The sequence below is a fragment of the Ochotona curzoniae genome, unplaced genomic scaffold, assembly GCF_017591425.1.
Source record: "Ochotona curzoniae isolate NIBS_2020 unplaced genomic scaffold, NIBS_Ocur_1.0 contig_2321, whole genome shotgun sequence".
In the NCBI taxonomy this organism is placed as follows: domain Eukaryota; kingdom Metazoa; phylum Chordata; class Mammalia; order Lagomorpha; family Ochotonidae; genus Ochotona; species Ochotona curzoniae.
The window spans coordinates 23,296,144-23,308,850 of record NW_024465421.1 but is presented as its reverse complement, the minus strand read 5'-3'; the positions used below and the strand labels follow the sequence as shown (position 1 = coordinate 23,308,850).

The window sequence follows — 12,707 nt, the reverse complement described above, 5'->3', positions numbered from 1 at the left end:
CACTACAAAGGGACGGGGCGGTAGGTAGTAGCTGTGGCCCCCACACTGCACAGCCAGGGCCCCCCACCAGCTGGAGCTTCCTGATGGGCGAGGACTGGACGTGAGTCAGGAAGCCCTTCACCCCAAGGCTGAGTCCTGGTGCTGCAGTCTGCAGTGGTCCCATACTGCTTAAGACAGATGACATGCAGGGCAGAGAAGGTACAGCCAGCCTGTGGCATCTACACCACAGCTTCCTGCCTCGAGAACTCTGCCCGTTTGGCAGACAGCAGCACCAGGCAGGCCCTCTCCAGCTGCTGAGGCCGCCCCTCCACCCAGGCCTTTCTCCCTTGACTCAGGCCCACAGGAGGCGAATCCATGTGCGGGGGTGAGGTGGCCTGAGGGCAGGCCCTGGTCCCGGCATGCCCCTGCCTGAGCCCAGCGAGCAGGAGGGCACAAGTGTGACCGCCAGCCTGGAGCCCGCCCCTGTGCTGAAATGCAGCAAGCTGGACACAGGTGAGGGGTCTCGGGCTGCTGCCGGGACCAGCCGCCCTTGTACGAGCTCCAGCATGGTCCCAGCGTGCGCCTCTTCCAGCAGGTGACGACCCCCCTGCTGGTGCACAGCGCAGTCTGAGCCTGTGCACCCAGCCCCTCCCGGGAATCAGCCCACCCCAGCCACGAGTTCACCTCTTCCCACCCCAGCACCATTGCAATAGCTTCATCACCATCACAGGTTCCTGCCTAGCCAACTAACCCCCACCCCCTTCCCAACAGCCCCCCAGCCCCTGGAGTTCCTGAGGACCCCGTTTGGGGGCCGTCTGCTGGTGTTGCAGTCATTCCTGTACAAGCAGGAGAAGGCGGTCGGCGACAAGGTGTACTGGAAGTGCCGCCAGCATGCCGGGCTGGGCTGCCGGGGCCGGGCCATCACCCGCGGCTCAAGGGCCACAGTTATGCGGGACCACTGTCACCTGCCCGATGAGGAGGGCCTGCAGGCTCGGCGCCAGCAGGAGAAGCTGCCCAGCCCTGCTCTGCCCGAGGCCCCGGATGGCTCTGGCGGCCCCGTGGATGAGCCGCTTGAGGGCGGAGGCTCTTGGCTGTGTCCTGAGGAGCCACAGCCGCATCCCGGGCAGGCGCTCAGCAAGCCGGCCCCTGAGGAGGCGCCCCGAGCCCTGTCCCTGCTCCTGCCTCCCAAGAAACGCTCGATGCTGGGGCTGGGTGAACACCTGCCCCGGGTGACGGAAGAATTCCTGCCCCGGATGCCTCCATTCGGAGTAGGTGAGCACGGATGGCCTGCTGTGTGCAGGGAGGGATGTGCGGGTGACCGACCTGACTTCAAAACCTCAGTGTGTCCAACACTAGGCCCATGTTCCCAGTCCAGCCGGCAGGCGGCCTTCCAGAGCTTTCTGATGCACCCAGGTGTGGGGAAGTCGGGACTGTAATAGGTTCAGGTGATGCTGTGTTGCTTAAGGTTGGAAGGCTGCCTAGGGGGTGTCCAGGGGTGCCTTGGGAAGCTGGCTGAGGGTGGCAGTCCGGGGAGCCAGCCGCTGTCCTGGGAGGGGGCCTTGTTCTCACTGTGGGGTTGCGGTCCCACAGGTAGGTACTGCTGGAGTTTGCAAGGGAACTCCCCAGCCTAGGTGAGCAGGGGCAGCAGGGACAGGCTGTGCGTGGGCCCCCCCCCTTCAGGTCGCTTCGGGGTGGGGAGGAGCAGGGGTGGACTGGGTGTTTTGGGGTAAGAGTCCAGGCAGGCATGGTCAGCGTCGGCCACGCAAGGCGCACAAGAAACAAGGTCCCGGGCTGAGTCTGAGGAGGCTGCGCCTGCTGGGCTGTGGCCATGACCGCCTGCATCCCGCTCCCAGAGCAGGCCGAGCCCCTGGAGTTCCTGAGGACCTGCTACGGGGGCAGCTTCCTGGTGCACGAGTCCTTTCTCTACAAGCGGGAGAAGGCGGTGGGGGACAAGGTGTACTGGACGTGCCGGGACCACACACTGCATGGCTGCCGCAGCCGGGCCATCACACAGGGCCGGCGCGTAACCATCATGCGTGACCATTGCCACCCGCCCGACATGGAGGGCCTCGAGGCCCGGCGGCAGCAGGAGAAGGCCACGGAGACGCCGCCAGCTGGGCCAGACAGCTCCGAGGACACGCTACCCCAAGATGCGAGGCCAGATATCCCCACTCTCAGACCTCGACCCAGAAAACGAGCAAAAGTGAAAGATCAGGAGCCCCCAGCAGCCCAGCCCCAAGGCCCCCCGGACGAGGAGCAGGAGGCCGACCCCAGTGAGTCACCCCCAGACTCGCCACCTCGAGCCCGGCCTGCCCGGCCCAGCCCTGGCGCGGCCCCTGACCATGCCCTGGTTTCCACAGGAGGCCCCGAGTTCCTGCGGACCCCGCTGGGGGGCAGCTTCCTGGTGTACGAGTCCTTCCTGTACAGGCGGGAGAAGGCGGCGGGCGAGAAGGTGTACTGGACCTGCCGGGACCAGGCCCGCATGGGCTGCCGCAGCCGGGCCATCACCCAGGGCCGGCATGTCACTGTGATGCGTGGCCACTGCCACCCGCCCGACCTGGCCGGCCTGGAGACCCTGCGGCAGCGGGAGAAGCGGCCGAGCCCGACCCAGCGGGAAAGCCCAGGTATGGCAGCACAGGCACCGGAGCCCCTTCTTGCTGGACCGCTTCCCCCTGTGAGCACTAGAGGGGATCTGCTTCCCTCCTGCTCCACCCAGCCTGGGACACCCCAGGCTCCCTCCTGTCTGTGAGGGGCTTGGAGAGGAACAAGAGGAAGTGACCACCCACAAGTTCTGTGCAGGAGGCAGGTGATGTGGGGTGCCTGCCCTGGCAGAGGGGTCCTGACCGCAGTCCCAGTGCCCCGGTCTCCGTGGAGCCTCCTGAGCTGAGTGGAGGGGCTGCTGGCTCTCACGTCGGACACTCCTGTCTCGTCCTTGTGCCCCTGCCCCATCTCAGTGTCCTTGGTCCTTTGCTGTGCCTGCATCACTCACCCCAGCCAGCTGGCAGTGTCCTCACTCTCAGCTCAGTGCAGAGCAGCCTCCCCTCCCCTTCCTGGGAACCCATCTGGGCCCTGGTCTCTGACCTTCTCTTGCTTTGTGGATTGGGGGAGTCTCCCCAGGCATGTCCTTAACCCCCATCCCACTTGCTGGAGAGCCCCCCGCAGCTGCAGGCCTGGCCACGTCTTGGGGCTTCAGCCGTGAGAGCGTTACCCTGCAGCCACACTCTTGCCTCTAGGAGTCAGTGCGACCCCCTCCCTGTACCCACCTGACCATGCTCTGGTTTCCACAGGAGGCCCCGAGTTCCTGCGGACCCCGTTGGGGGGCAGCTTCCTGGTGTACGAGTCCTTCCTGTACAGGCGGGAGAAGGCGGCGGGCGAGAAGGTGTACTGGACCTGCCGGGACCAGGCCCGCATGGGCTGCCGCAGCCGGGCCATCACCCAGGGCCAGCGGGTCATGGTCATGCGCAGGCACTGCCACCCACCCGACATGGCCGGCCTGGAGTCCCTGCGGCAGCGGGAGAACCTCCCCAACCTGACCCACTGGGAAGGCCCAGGTGCGGCAAGGGCATGGCCAGGCAGCACCAAGGGCCTGAGATCCAGGCTGCCTGTTCCACAGTCGGGGGCCCTGAGGAGTGGCTGGATAGGCAGGGAGCCAGATGTGGCCCAGGTCTCCCCGGAATGCCTGGCCCCTGCACTCCAACATGGCATCTGAGCAGTCGGGGAAGGCCTGCATGGAGGTTGGGGTGTGCGTGGCCGCAGGGTCCAGCTTTCCCAAAAGCATGGAGTCTGTATGGCGAGGGTGCTGGGGGCACAGAGGCAGCACGCGTCCCTGGTCCTCCCAGGCCAGGGCTAAACGTGTCTGCTCACTGCCACTGTCCCTTCTCAGAACCCACGGAGCCCCTGGAGTTCCTGCGCACGCCCCTCGGGGGCAGGTTCCTGGTGCACGAGTCGTTCCTGTACAGGAAGGAGAAGGCGGCGGGCGAGAAGGTGTACTGGATGTGCCGGGACCAGGCCCGCATGGGCTGCCGCAGCCGGGCCATCACCCAGGGCCACCGGGTCATGGTCATGCGCAGGCACTGCCACCCGCCCGACCTGGCTGGCCTGGAGGCGCTGCGGCAGCGGGAGCGGCTCCCCAAGGAGACCCAGCAGGAAGCCCCAGGTAACAAAGGGCCGGGTGGGAACCCCTTCAGCCTGCGCTCCCTGTGGGCGCTCATGGACCCGTCCCTTCCCTCCGCATGTGGCCTCCTTTGAACCTGAGGAGGACAGTGTGCACTCTCAGCGTCCTCTCCCAGCATGCCAGGCTCTGGGCAGGGTCGCTCTGTGAGGGGCCGCAGGTACTGCACCCTGTTAGGAGCGCTAAGGAACTCTAGTTTGCTTACAAAGCTTCCTCCTTGGAAAGCTGATGCTGACTTCAGGGAGTGAAGAGGGTTCGGGGTGCAGGTGCTCCCCTGAGGGACGTGCTGGTCACAGGTTCTGGACCTGAGTGCTGCCCACATGGGCTCCTGGCGCTGCCAGGGGGCGCCATCATTGATGTGATGGGAACGCACAGCTCTAGCTAACCCCCGGCAGCCTCCTCAATGGCAACTGTGTGTTGAGGAGATGCAGGCTGCTGGTCCATCCTTTGGTGAGACGAAGAGATGCTGACTCGTGGTTTTTGTGTTTTTCCATTTTGCTCCTCAGAAGAGATCAACCCAGTGCCTGAAATAGAACTGCGCTTGGAGACTCTTACAGAAACACAACAGACAGAAGGGTAACTGTGCGAGTTCGTGGTGTGAGTGGCTGAGAGAGGGGCCGCCTCAACAGGCCTTGAGAGGGCTGGCACAAGGGGCTGGCTGGGTGGCTGGGCACATGGGACAGCATGACCAACTTGTCCTCCATAGGGGGTGCATAGGGGCCGCAGGTTCTCACTGCTTGGGCGCCTCAGTCCCCCGACCGAAGTGACCCCGAGAACAGGACCCCTCAACCCGGGGCAGCCCTGGCCATGGCCACAACCAGAGGCTCCGTGAACCCAGGGTGGACACGGTGCACGCTGCGCAGGCGGCCACAGCGGGTGACACTAGAAATCAGCAGCCCGGGCCTGGGAGCTCACTCCTGCAGCCAGAGTCAGGAGGGCGCAGCACTGCGGGCTGAAGGACTTCACGGGAAGCTGTATCCCCATCAGAACGCCAAGGACCGAGCCCCTCCACCCTTCTCTCTCTCCTGCTAAGATTTCTTTATCACACGGGGAGAGAACTCTTCCCTCTGCTGGTTCGCTCCTTGGACGGCTGTGACGGTCAGGGCTGGGCCAGCCAGGCCGGCCGCTAGCCAGGACCGCCTTCCAGGTCTCCGTGTAGGTGGGACCCACACTTGGGCCAATCCCCACTGCTTTTCCAGTTGCCTTAGCAGGGAGCTGGAAAGTAAGTAGAGAGGCCATACTGAGGTGCTGGCATCCCAGGTGGCACTGAACATGCGGAGCCACAGCCCCCACTTCCAATCAGCTTCCTGCAAGATGCGTGCCGAGAGGCAGCAGGAGACGGCTCTCCCACACGGGTCCTGCGACCACGTGGCAGGACTGGGCTGTGTTTTGGCTCCTGGCTTCAGCCTGGCCCAGCTCTGGAAGTTGCAAGCATTCGGGGAGCGGATCAGCACTGGAAGAGCTCTGTCTCTGGCTCACCCTGCCTTTCAAATAAAATAAAACACGTCTCATGTAATCCCTTTAAATGAAAACAGAACAAAGTCCAAACGCTAGCGCCATCTGAGAGCCAGAAGGGACATGAGCCACAGCAGACAGACACGGGGTGAGAACACGCACCGCTGGACGCCAGCAGACGCAGCACACTAGCCCCACGGCAAGGCAACAGGAGGGACCGATCGCTGTCAGAGGACAGTGGCGCGTCGGGAGGAACAGACGGCCCACTCCCAGTCAGTTCTCCAGAGGAGGGATAAGCCGACAAGTCCCCAGCCGATTGACACAAACACTCAGCTGGAAGGACAGACCACGTCCATCACCACAGACCTCCAGAGGGAGCCAGGGGCGCCGTGGCAGGGACGGTGGGCATGCACGCCCAGCGGGGCCTGGGAGGAGGGAAGCTTCCTGGGACAGTGGGGCCCCTGAGGTGCACTGCAGGGGTCACGTGAACAGGATGGGTGAGAGGAACTGCAGCCCTGGGCAGACACGGCCACCGCACCAGGTCACAACAGGAGCCAGGACTGCAGCGGCGCACAGGGTCAGCCACCTGCTCTGCCGTGGCATCCATTTGCGCTAGCAGGCCAGAGTTAGGGCTGCTTGCCGATGACGGGTGTCCTGGGTACCGGGGCTCCTGCAGTCCTCGCGGGAGGTCGAGGACGCTCTTGGCTCCTGGTGTCACACTGACTCGGCTGCAGCCGTTGCAGCCGCCTGAGAAGTCAACTGCAGGACAGGCCAGCTGTCTGTCTCTCCTCTCTAACTCTGCCTTACTGACCCCCTGGCTGCAGCACCAGACATGACCAGCTGTGGCCTTTGGGGCCCCAGGTAGTCAAGTCCTGTTTCTGACTCGCCCTTTCCAGTCAAAATTATGTTATGATTTTATTTCTATTTGAATGGAAGATTTACAGAGAATAGGAGAAACGGAAAGATCTTCCATCTGGTTCACTCCTTGCATGGCCACGGTGCCCTGAGCTGAGCTAATCCAAAGCCAGCAGCTTCTTCAGGTCTCCCACTGGTGCAGGGGCTTTCCCACCCAGGCCACAAGCAGGGAGCTGGGTGGGAAGTGGAGCAGCCGGGATTAGAACCGGCACCCAGATGGGATCCTGGAGTTTGAAGGGGGAAGATTAGCCAATGAAGCCACCACTCCAGGACCCAAATAACATCACTAACAAGGCCATGTGGACTGGCAGCACCGCAGACACACCCAGTTACCCCTCCAAGCGAGGGTGCCAGGTTCCCTCACACCGCACCAACAGCGACCTCTGTGTCAGAGCTGGCCGAAGCACTTGGGTTCCACATCTAGAGACAGGAGCAGAGCTGTGGGGCCTGAATCCATGCAAGGGGTGAAGAGAGGCCACCAGGGCACAAGCCACTGGGTCACCCAGGGAGCCTCCTCACAGAACATTCTGCGCATCCAGTGACGCCACTGAGAACTCCCGGCCAGCTCTGGGACACCAGGCGAATTGCGGAGCTGACACGCGTTCTCAGCTGCGGCCACTGTGAGGCGAACAGCCAGGGGAGCTGCAGAGGTTGCCCGCACTGCAGTCCCACCTGCACCCGCCAAGTTCAAGTGGCACCAGAGGCGCACAGGTGCAGTTAGACACCCCCCACCCGCCAAGCAAGAAGGCCTGTTGATGGGGACGTGCTGCAAGGAGGTGGGGGAGAGGGGATGCCAAACGAAGCATCTGCTGTAAGAAATTTGGGTGGAGCCATGAAATGCTCAACCTTTCCCTCTGCGGCTGTGCCCCTCGTGCCGCCGAGGGCCCCCCACTCCCAGACACCCCCATCCGGGAGCCACAGCTTCCTCCTCAGGCTCAGCCTGGCAAGCAGAGGCGGCGGCTCCAGTGCACGGTCCCTGCACCCCAGGGAGACCCAGGTGGAGTTCCTGGCTCCCGTTCTGGCCTGGCCTAGCCCGGCCGGGCATGTGTGAGCCTTAGGGGATGAAGCCGCTCCTGGCAAGTCTGTTTCTGTCTCCCTGACTTTTCAAGAGGAAAGTCACACGCACTGCCCTGACGTGTCCGCCAGAGGGCGCGCTCTCGTAGCAGGACGGATCCTTGGAAGGGCAGGGATGGGAGTCCTGGCAGGAATGGCCCTGGTGACGTTCAGGACAGGCAGTGGGACCGCGCAGAATTGGGGGGTGTCTCCCCAGAACCGTCGGAAGGCAGGGATCCTGAGCACCTGCAACCACGGGTGAAGGAGGGTGGGGGTGCTGTGTTGGGGAGGAGCCGACAGCACAAGCATGACTACCCAGCACGTGACCTACAGTGACCAGTGTTTCTTGCTAACCAGGAGCACCAAAGACCTCGAGCCGGGCAGCACATCCCAGTGAGGCCCCAGTGCGCAGCCCTCGCCACTGCCCACCGACTGCACCCCTGAAGGCTTCCACGCTTCCTCACCAGGCCCTGGAAGGAGAATTCAGGAGGCGGATCCACGCAGGAGGCCTGCAGGAGCCGGGCAGGGGCAGCTCTGACACATCCATGTCTCCCTGCCCAGCCCCATCTACGCACATGGCCCTGAACCTCCTGCCAGGGTGCACCTGCCTCCATGAACACGGGACTCGGGGTGGACGCAGGCACTGTCACCTCTTCGATGCAGCCACACTGCACATGCCTGCCCCTCCCACACGGGGATGCAGTCACCCCCAGCATCTCGCAGACGGGCCCAGCAGAGGCCTCGCCAACCCCGCTGCACAGCTTTGCTTTCTCCCACCACAGGAAGCCAGCCCAGAAGGAACAGGACCAGCATCAACAGACATGTCCTGGCCGACAGCAGTTCTCTGGGCGGCCCAGGCACGCCTGAGGCAACTCAGCCCCGTCGGGGATGGGGGATGCCTGGGGCTCGGGGAGAGGGGCCACGCTGGCCCTGGCCTAGACAGTGGGTACCTGGAACCCACCCCATCACTGCAGACAGGGAGGTGGGCACAGTGGATGCCAGGCCCGCCTCCTGACAAGCTGGCCGTGGAGCTGTCCTTCGGTCATGGGGTGGTACCGCCTCTTGCCCGGCCGTCTGCCTGTCCGCTATCCCCAATAAATGCCTCCTTGCGTCTCACTGTGCAGAGCAGCCACCACCACTGCCAGTCCCCATGGAGCCACGCGCGTCGTGGGTCTCAGCTAGGAGGCTGGGTGACACTGAGGAAAGTCCCCTATGCAAGGGCTGTGGGGTCACATGGCCCTGATGTCCCCCGGACTAGCATAAGGCGAGGAGCCCTGGGTCCTGGGGGAGGCACCTGAGGGGTCTGCTCTCTGCAGCGCAATGCAAAGTGGCCAAGCGAGCCGGGCCCTGGGCTTCTGCTCCCCCACCTCTGTCCCCAAGGACCCAGAATTGATCCCTGTGACAGTGGCATTTCCCCCAGGATCCTGGATGTCTTCCTGGTCAGATGACCCCTGCCACCATCTGACCCATGATGAGGCCCTGACTGCAGGCTCCACAGAGCCCCGGGTCAGACCCCAGCGGCCAGCAAGGTCCCCAACATGACCACTGCCTGCTCACGGGTGCTGTTGCTCCTTGGCATGCAGGGGGCACGGGGGCTGGAGCTAGAGCAGCACGCATCCACACACACTCATCCCATGAGGCCAGGTCACTGATGACCAAGACCCAAACGGCGCTGCTGAGACAGACGGTCCCATGTGAGGGATGCAACATGCACGGTGCACAGGCTTCTCTCCCCATGTGGGACAATCCCCTCCCGTGACAAGGACCGGATTGCTCAGCCAGATGACTCCCTTGGCTCGGGCAGAGATGCCCGGCGCTGACCCCCAGTCCGCCAGCGCTGACCCCCAATCCCTTAGCCATAGGCTCCGGAGTGCCCACTGCACGCCTACTTCCTGCACAGCTTGGGTCCACCACGATGTCGGCCCCCACCTCTGAAACCGGCCCAAGAGCAGGGCCACCCCCTCCCTTGCTGGCTCACACTGCCCCAGGATGCCCCATTCTGCTCTCCACACCCCGCAGGGCTGCATACCTGGGACCAATTCCCAGGAATAGCAAGGGTCCACAGAGAACACAGGGTGGTGGGGGCCTTACAGGCTCTGCCCCCAGTCTCTACCTGCAAGCCTGCAAGGGAGCTGGCGGGGCCAGCAGAGTGGCATGGCGGGCTAAGCCACAGATGTGTTGCCGGCTCCCCTCTGGGAACGCCGAGTCCAGCTTGCTCTGCGTCCCAGCCACCTCACAACACACGTCAGAAGCAGCCAATGGCATGGGGACATGTGACGAGTACCAGGCTCCTTGCTTCAGCCAGACCCAGTGAAGCTGTTTTAGCCATTTGGGGAGCAATCTGGTGGGCGGAAGATCTCTACCTGTCTCAGTCACTCTGCCTTTCACAGAAACAAATCAGAAACCGCAGAAAGGTCACTAGAAGCCAGGTCACTGAGGTCTGTGCTCAGCGAGCGCCCTCTGCTGGTGAATGACCCACACTGCCAGACACGTCAGGGGGAACTGGGGTGCTTGGGCCTGTCCTCCATAGGGGGTGCATAGGGGGTGCATAGGGGCCGCAGGTTCTCACTGCTTGGGCGCCTCAGTCCCCCGACCGAAGTGACCCCGAGAACAGGACCCCTCAACCCGGGGCAGCCCTGGCCATGGCCACAGCGGGTGACACTAGAAATCAGCAGCCCGGGCCTGGGAGCTCACTCCTGCAGCCAGAGTCAGGAGGGCGCAGCACTGCGGGCTGAAGGACTTCACGGGAAGCTGTATCCCCATCAGAACGCCAAGGACCGAGCCCCTCCACCCTTCTCTCTCTCCTGCTAAGATTTCTTTATCACACGGGGAGAGAACTCTTCCCTCTGCTGGTTCGCTCCTTGGACGGCTGTGACGGTCAGGGCTGGGCCAGCCAGGCCGGCCGCTAGCCAGGACCGCCTTCCAGGTCTCCGTGTAGGTGGGACCCACACTTGGGCCAATCCCCACTGCTTTTCCAGTTGCCTTAGCAGGGAGCTGGAAAGTAAGTAGAGAGGCCATACTGAGGTGCTGGCATCCCAGGTGGCACTGAACATGCGGAGCCACAGCCCCCACTTCCAATCAGCTTCCTGCAAGATGCGTGCCGAGAGGCAGCAGGAGACGGCTCTCCCACGCGGGTCCTGCGACCACGTGGCAGGACCGGGCTGTGTTTTGGCTCCTGGCTTCAGCCTGGCCCAGCTCTGGAAGTTGCAAGCATTCGGGGAGCGGATCAGCACTGGAAGAGCTCTGTCTCTGGCTCACCCTGCCTTTCAAATAAAATAAAACACGTCTCATGTAATCCCTTTAAATGAAAACAGAACAAAGTCCAAACGCTAGTGCCATCTGAGAGCCAGAAGGGGACATGAGCCACAGCAGACAGACACGGGGTGAGAACACGCACCGCTGGACGCCAGCAGACGCAGCACACTAGCCCCACGGCAAGGCAACAGGAGGGACCGATCGCTGTCAGAGGACAGTGGCGCGTCGGGAGGAACAGACGGCCCACTCCCAGTCAGTTCTCCAGAGGAGGGATAAGCCGACAAGTCCCCAGCCGATTGACACAAACACTCAGCTGGAAGGACAGACCACGTCCATCACCACAGACCTCCAGAGGGAGCCAGGGGCGCCGTGGCAGGGACGGTGGGCATGCACGCCCAGCGGGGCCTGGGAGGAGGGAAGCTTCCTGGGACAGTGGGGCCCCTGAGGTGCACTGCAGGGGTCACGTGAACAGGATGGGTGAGAGGAACTGCAGCCCTGGGCAGACACGGCCACCACACCAGGTCACAACAGGAGCCAGGACTGCAGCGGTGCACAGGGTCAGCCACCTGCTCTGCTGTGGCATCCATTAGCGCTAGCAGGCCAGAGTTAGGGCTGCTTGCCGATGACGGGTGTCCTGGGTACCGGGGCCCCTGCTACTCACATGGGAGTCTGGTAGAGGCCCAGGGTCTTGGCTTCTGCCCGGAGCAGCTTTGGCCACTGAAACTTTTGTGCGGTGAACCTTCAGATGGAAGCTCTCTCTCAAACTCTGCTTCCCAGTAAGTAAACGGACAATTTAAATCTCCACCTCTCCATCTGAAACTGGCACCTGGCAGGGACAGCTCCTTGCTGCTCACACTGTGTGGGAGGCTCATTCTGGGCCACTAGAGAGGCATGGACGGCTCAACCGGACGCAGAGCAGGCGTTTCTATTCAGGGATTGCATTGTCTTTTCTAATTTTTTTTTTTTTTTTTTTTTTTTTAGCATGAAAGACTGACTCAGAGGGAGAATAGGAGAGACAGAACTTCCATCTGCTGATTCTATTCCCAAACAGATGCCATGGTCGGACCTGTGCAGGTCCATGCTCGGAGCAGAAGCTTCCCCCAAGTCTCCCATGTGAGCACAGGGGCAAGCTTTGCTGCCTTCCCAGGCTGTCAGCAGGGCCTGGAAACAAGAGGAGCACCTGGCACGGGCACGGCGCCCGCACGGGACATCGGCTCCACAGGCCTGGCAGCTTACTTACCCTGCCCAGTGGATGGCATTCTCACCTGCCAGCTTTAGGGCTGCTGCAACACTCAAAGGATCCACTAACACACAAGCCTTTCCCATACACAGAGGTGTGAGCTGTGAGGCCGCAGCCTGAGCTGCTGTGTGTACGCCCACGGCCTGTGAGGGCCTGCTCCAGCCTGGCCTCTGCTTCTCACCTAGCTGGGCTCCTGCTCCTGGTGCGGGGGCTGAGGGATCTGGCCTGAGCCCTCTGCCCCCACTGTTGTAAGTATTTGGGCAGTGAGCCAGATGCAAGCTCTATCTCCCCATCACTCAGTCCTTCAAATTAATTATACATGTATTTATTACTTGTCCAGGATGGAAGGTACAAGATAAAAGTACAAATATCAATTACACTTTTCTTCACTTAGGATGAAATCTAGCAAACAGCTCTATTAACGATAGCAACAAGAGCAGCACAACATGAAGGCGTTTAAATACATGCATGTTATCTGATACTCTGAAAACTACAGATCTTGGCATCCCAGAGGCCCTGTGTAAGGGATGACAGTGTATGGTGTTAAAGTATACTTTAATATTTCATGTCATTTTCATGGGTTGGAACAGTTGTAATCTGTAAAAACTCAGAAACCCCAAAAGTCAGGGGTCACTCACC

General features: G+C 62.1%; 1 protein-coding gene across 2 annotated transcripts; it reads left to right on the top strand.

Annotated features, from left to right (window-relative positions):
* Window positions 1-297: 297 nt before the first annotated feature.
* On the top strand, window positions 298-5,492 carry LOC121151747 (FLYWCH-type zinc finger-containing protein 1-like). Of its 2 annotated transcripts, XM_040973529.1 has the most exons (8): window positions 298-492; window positions 751-1,251; window positions 1,321-1,392; window positions 1,833-2,252; window positions 2,340-2,603; window positions 3,267-3,530; window positions 3,863-4,135; window positions 4,657-5,492. In XM_040973529.1, exons 1-8 carry the CDS (start codon window positions 399-401, stop codon window positions 4,728-4,730), a joined length of 1,962 nt encoding a protein of 653 aa, XP_040829463.1. In that variant the 5' UTR covers window positions 298-398; the 3' UTR covers window positions 4,731-5,492. The 2 variants fall into 2 exon arrangements, with proteins under 2 accessions (XP_040829463.1, XP_040829464.1); XM_040973530.1 differs by lacking the exon at window positions 1,321-1,392.
* Window positions 5,493-12,707: the final 7,215 nt, after the last annotated feature.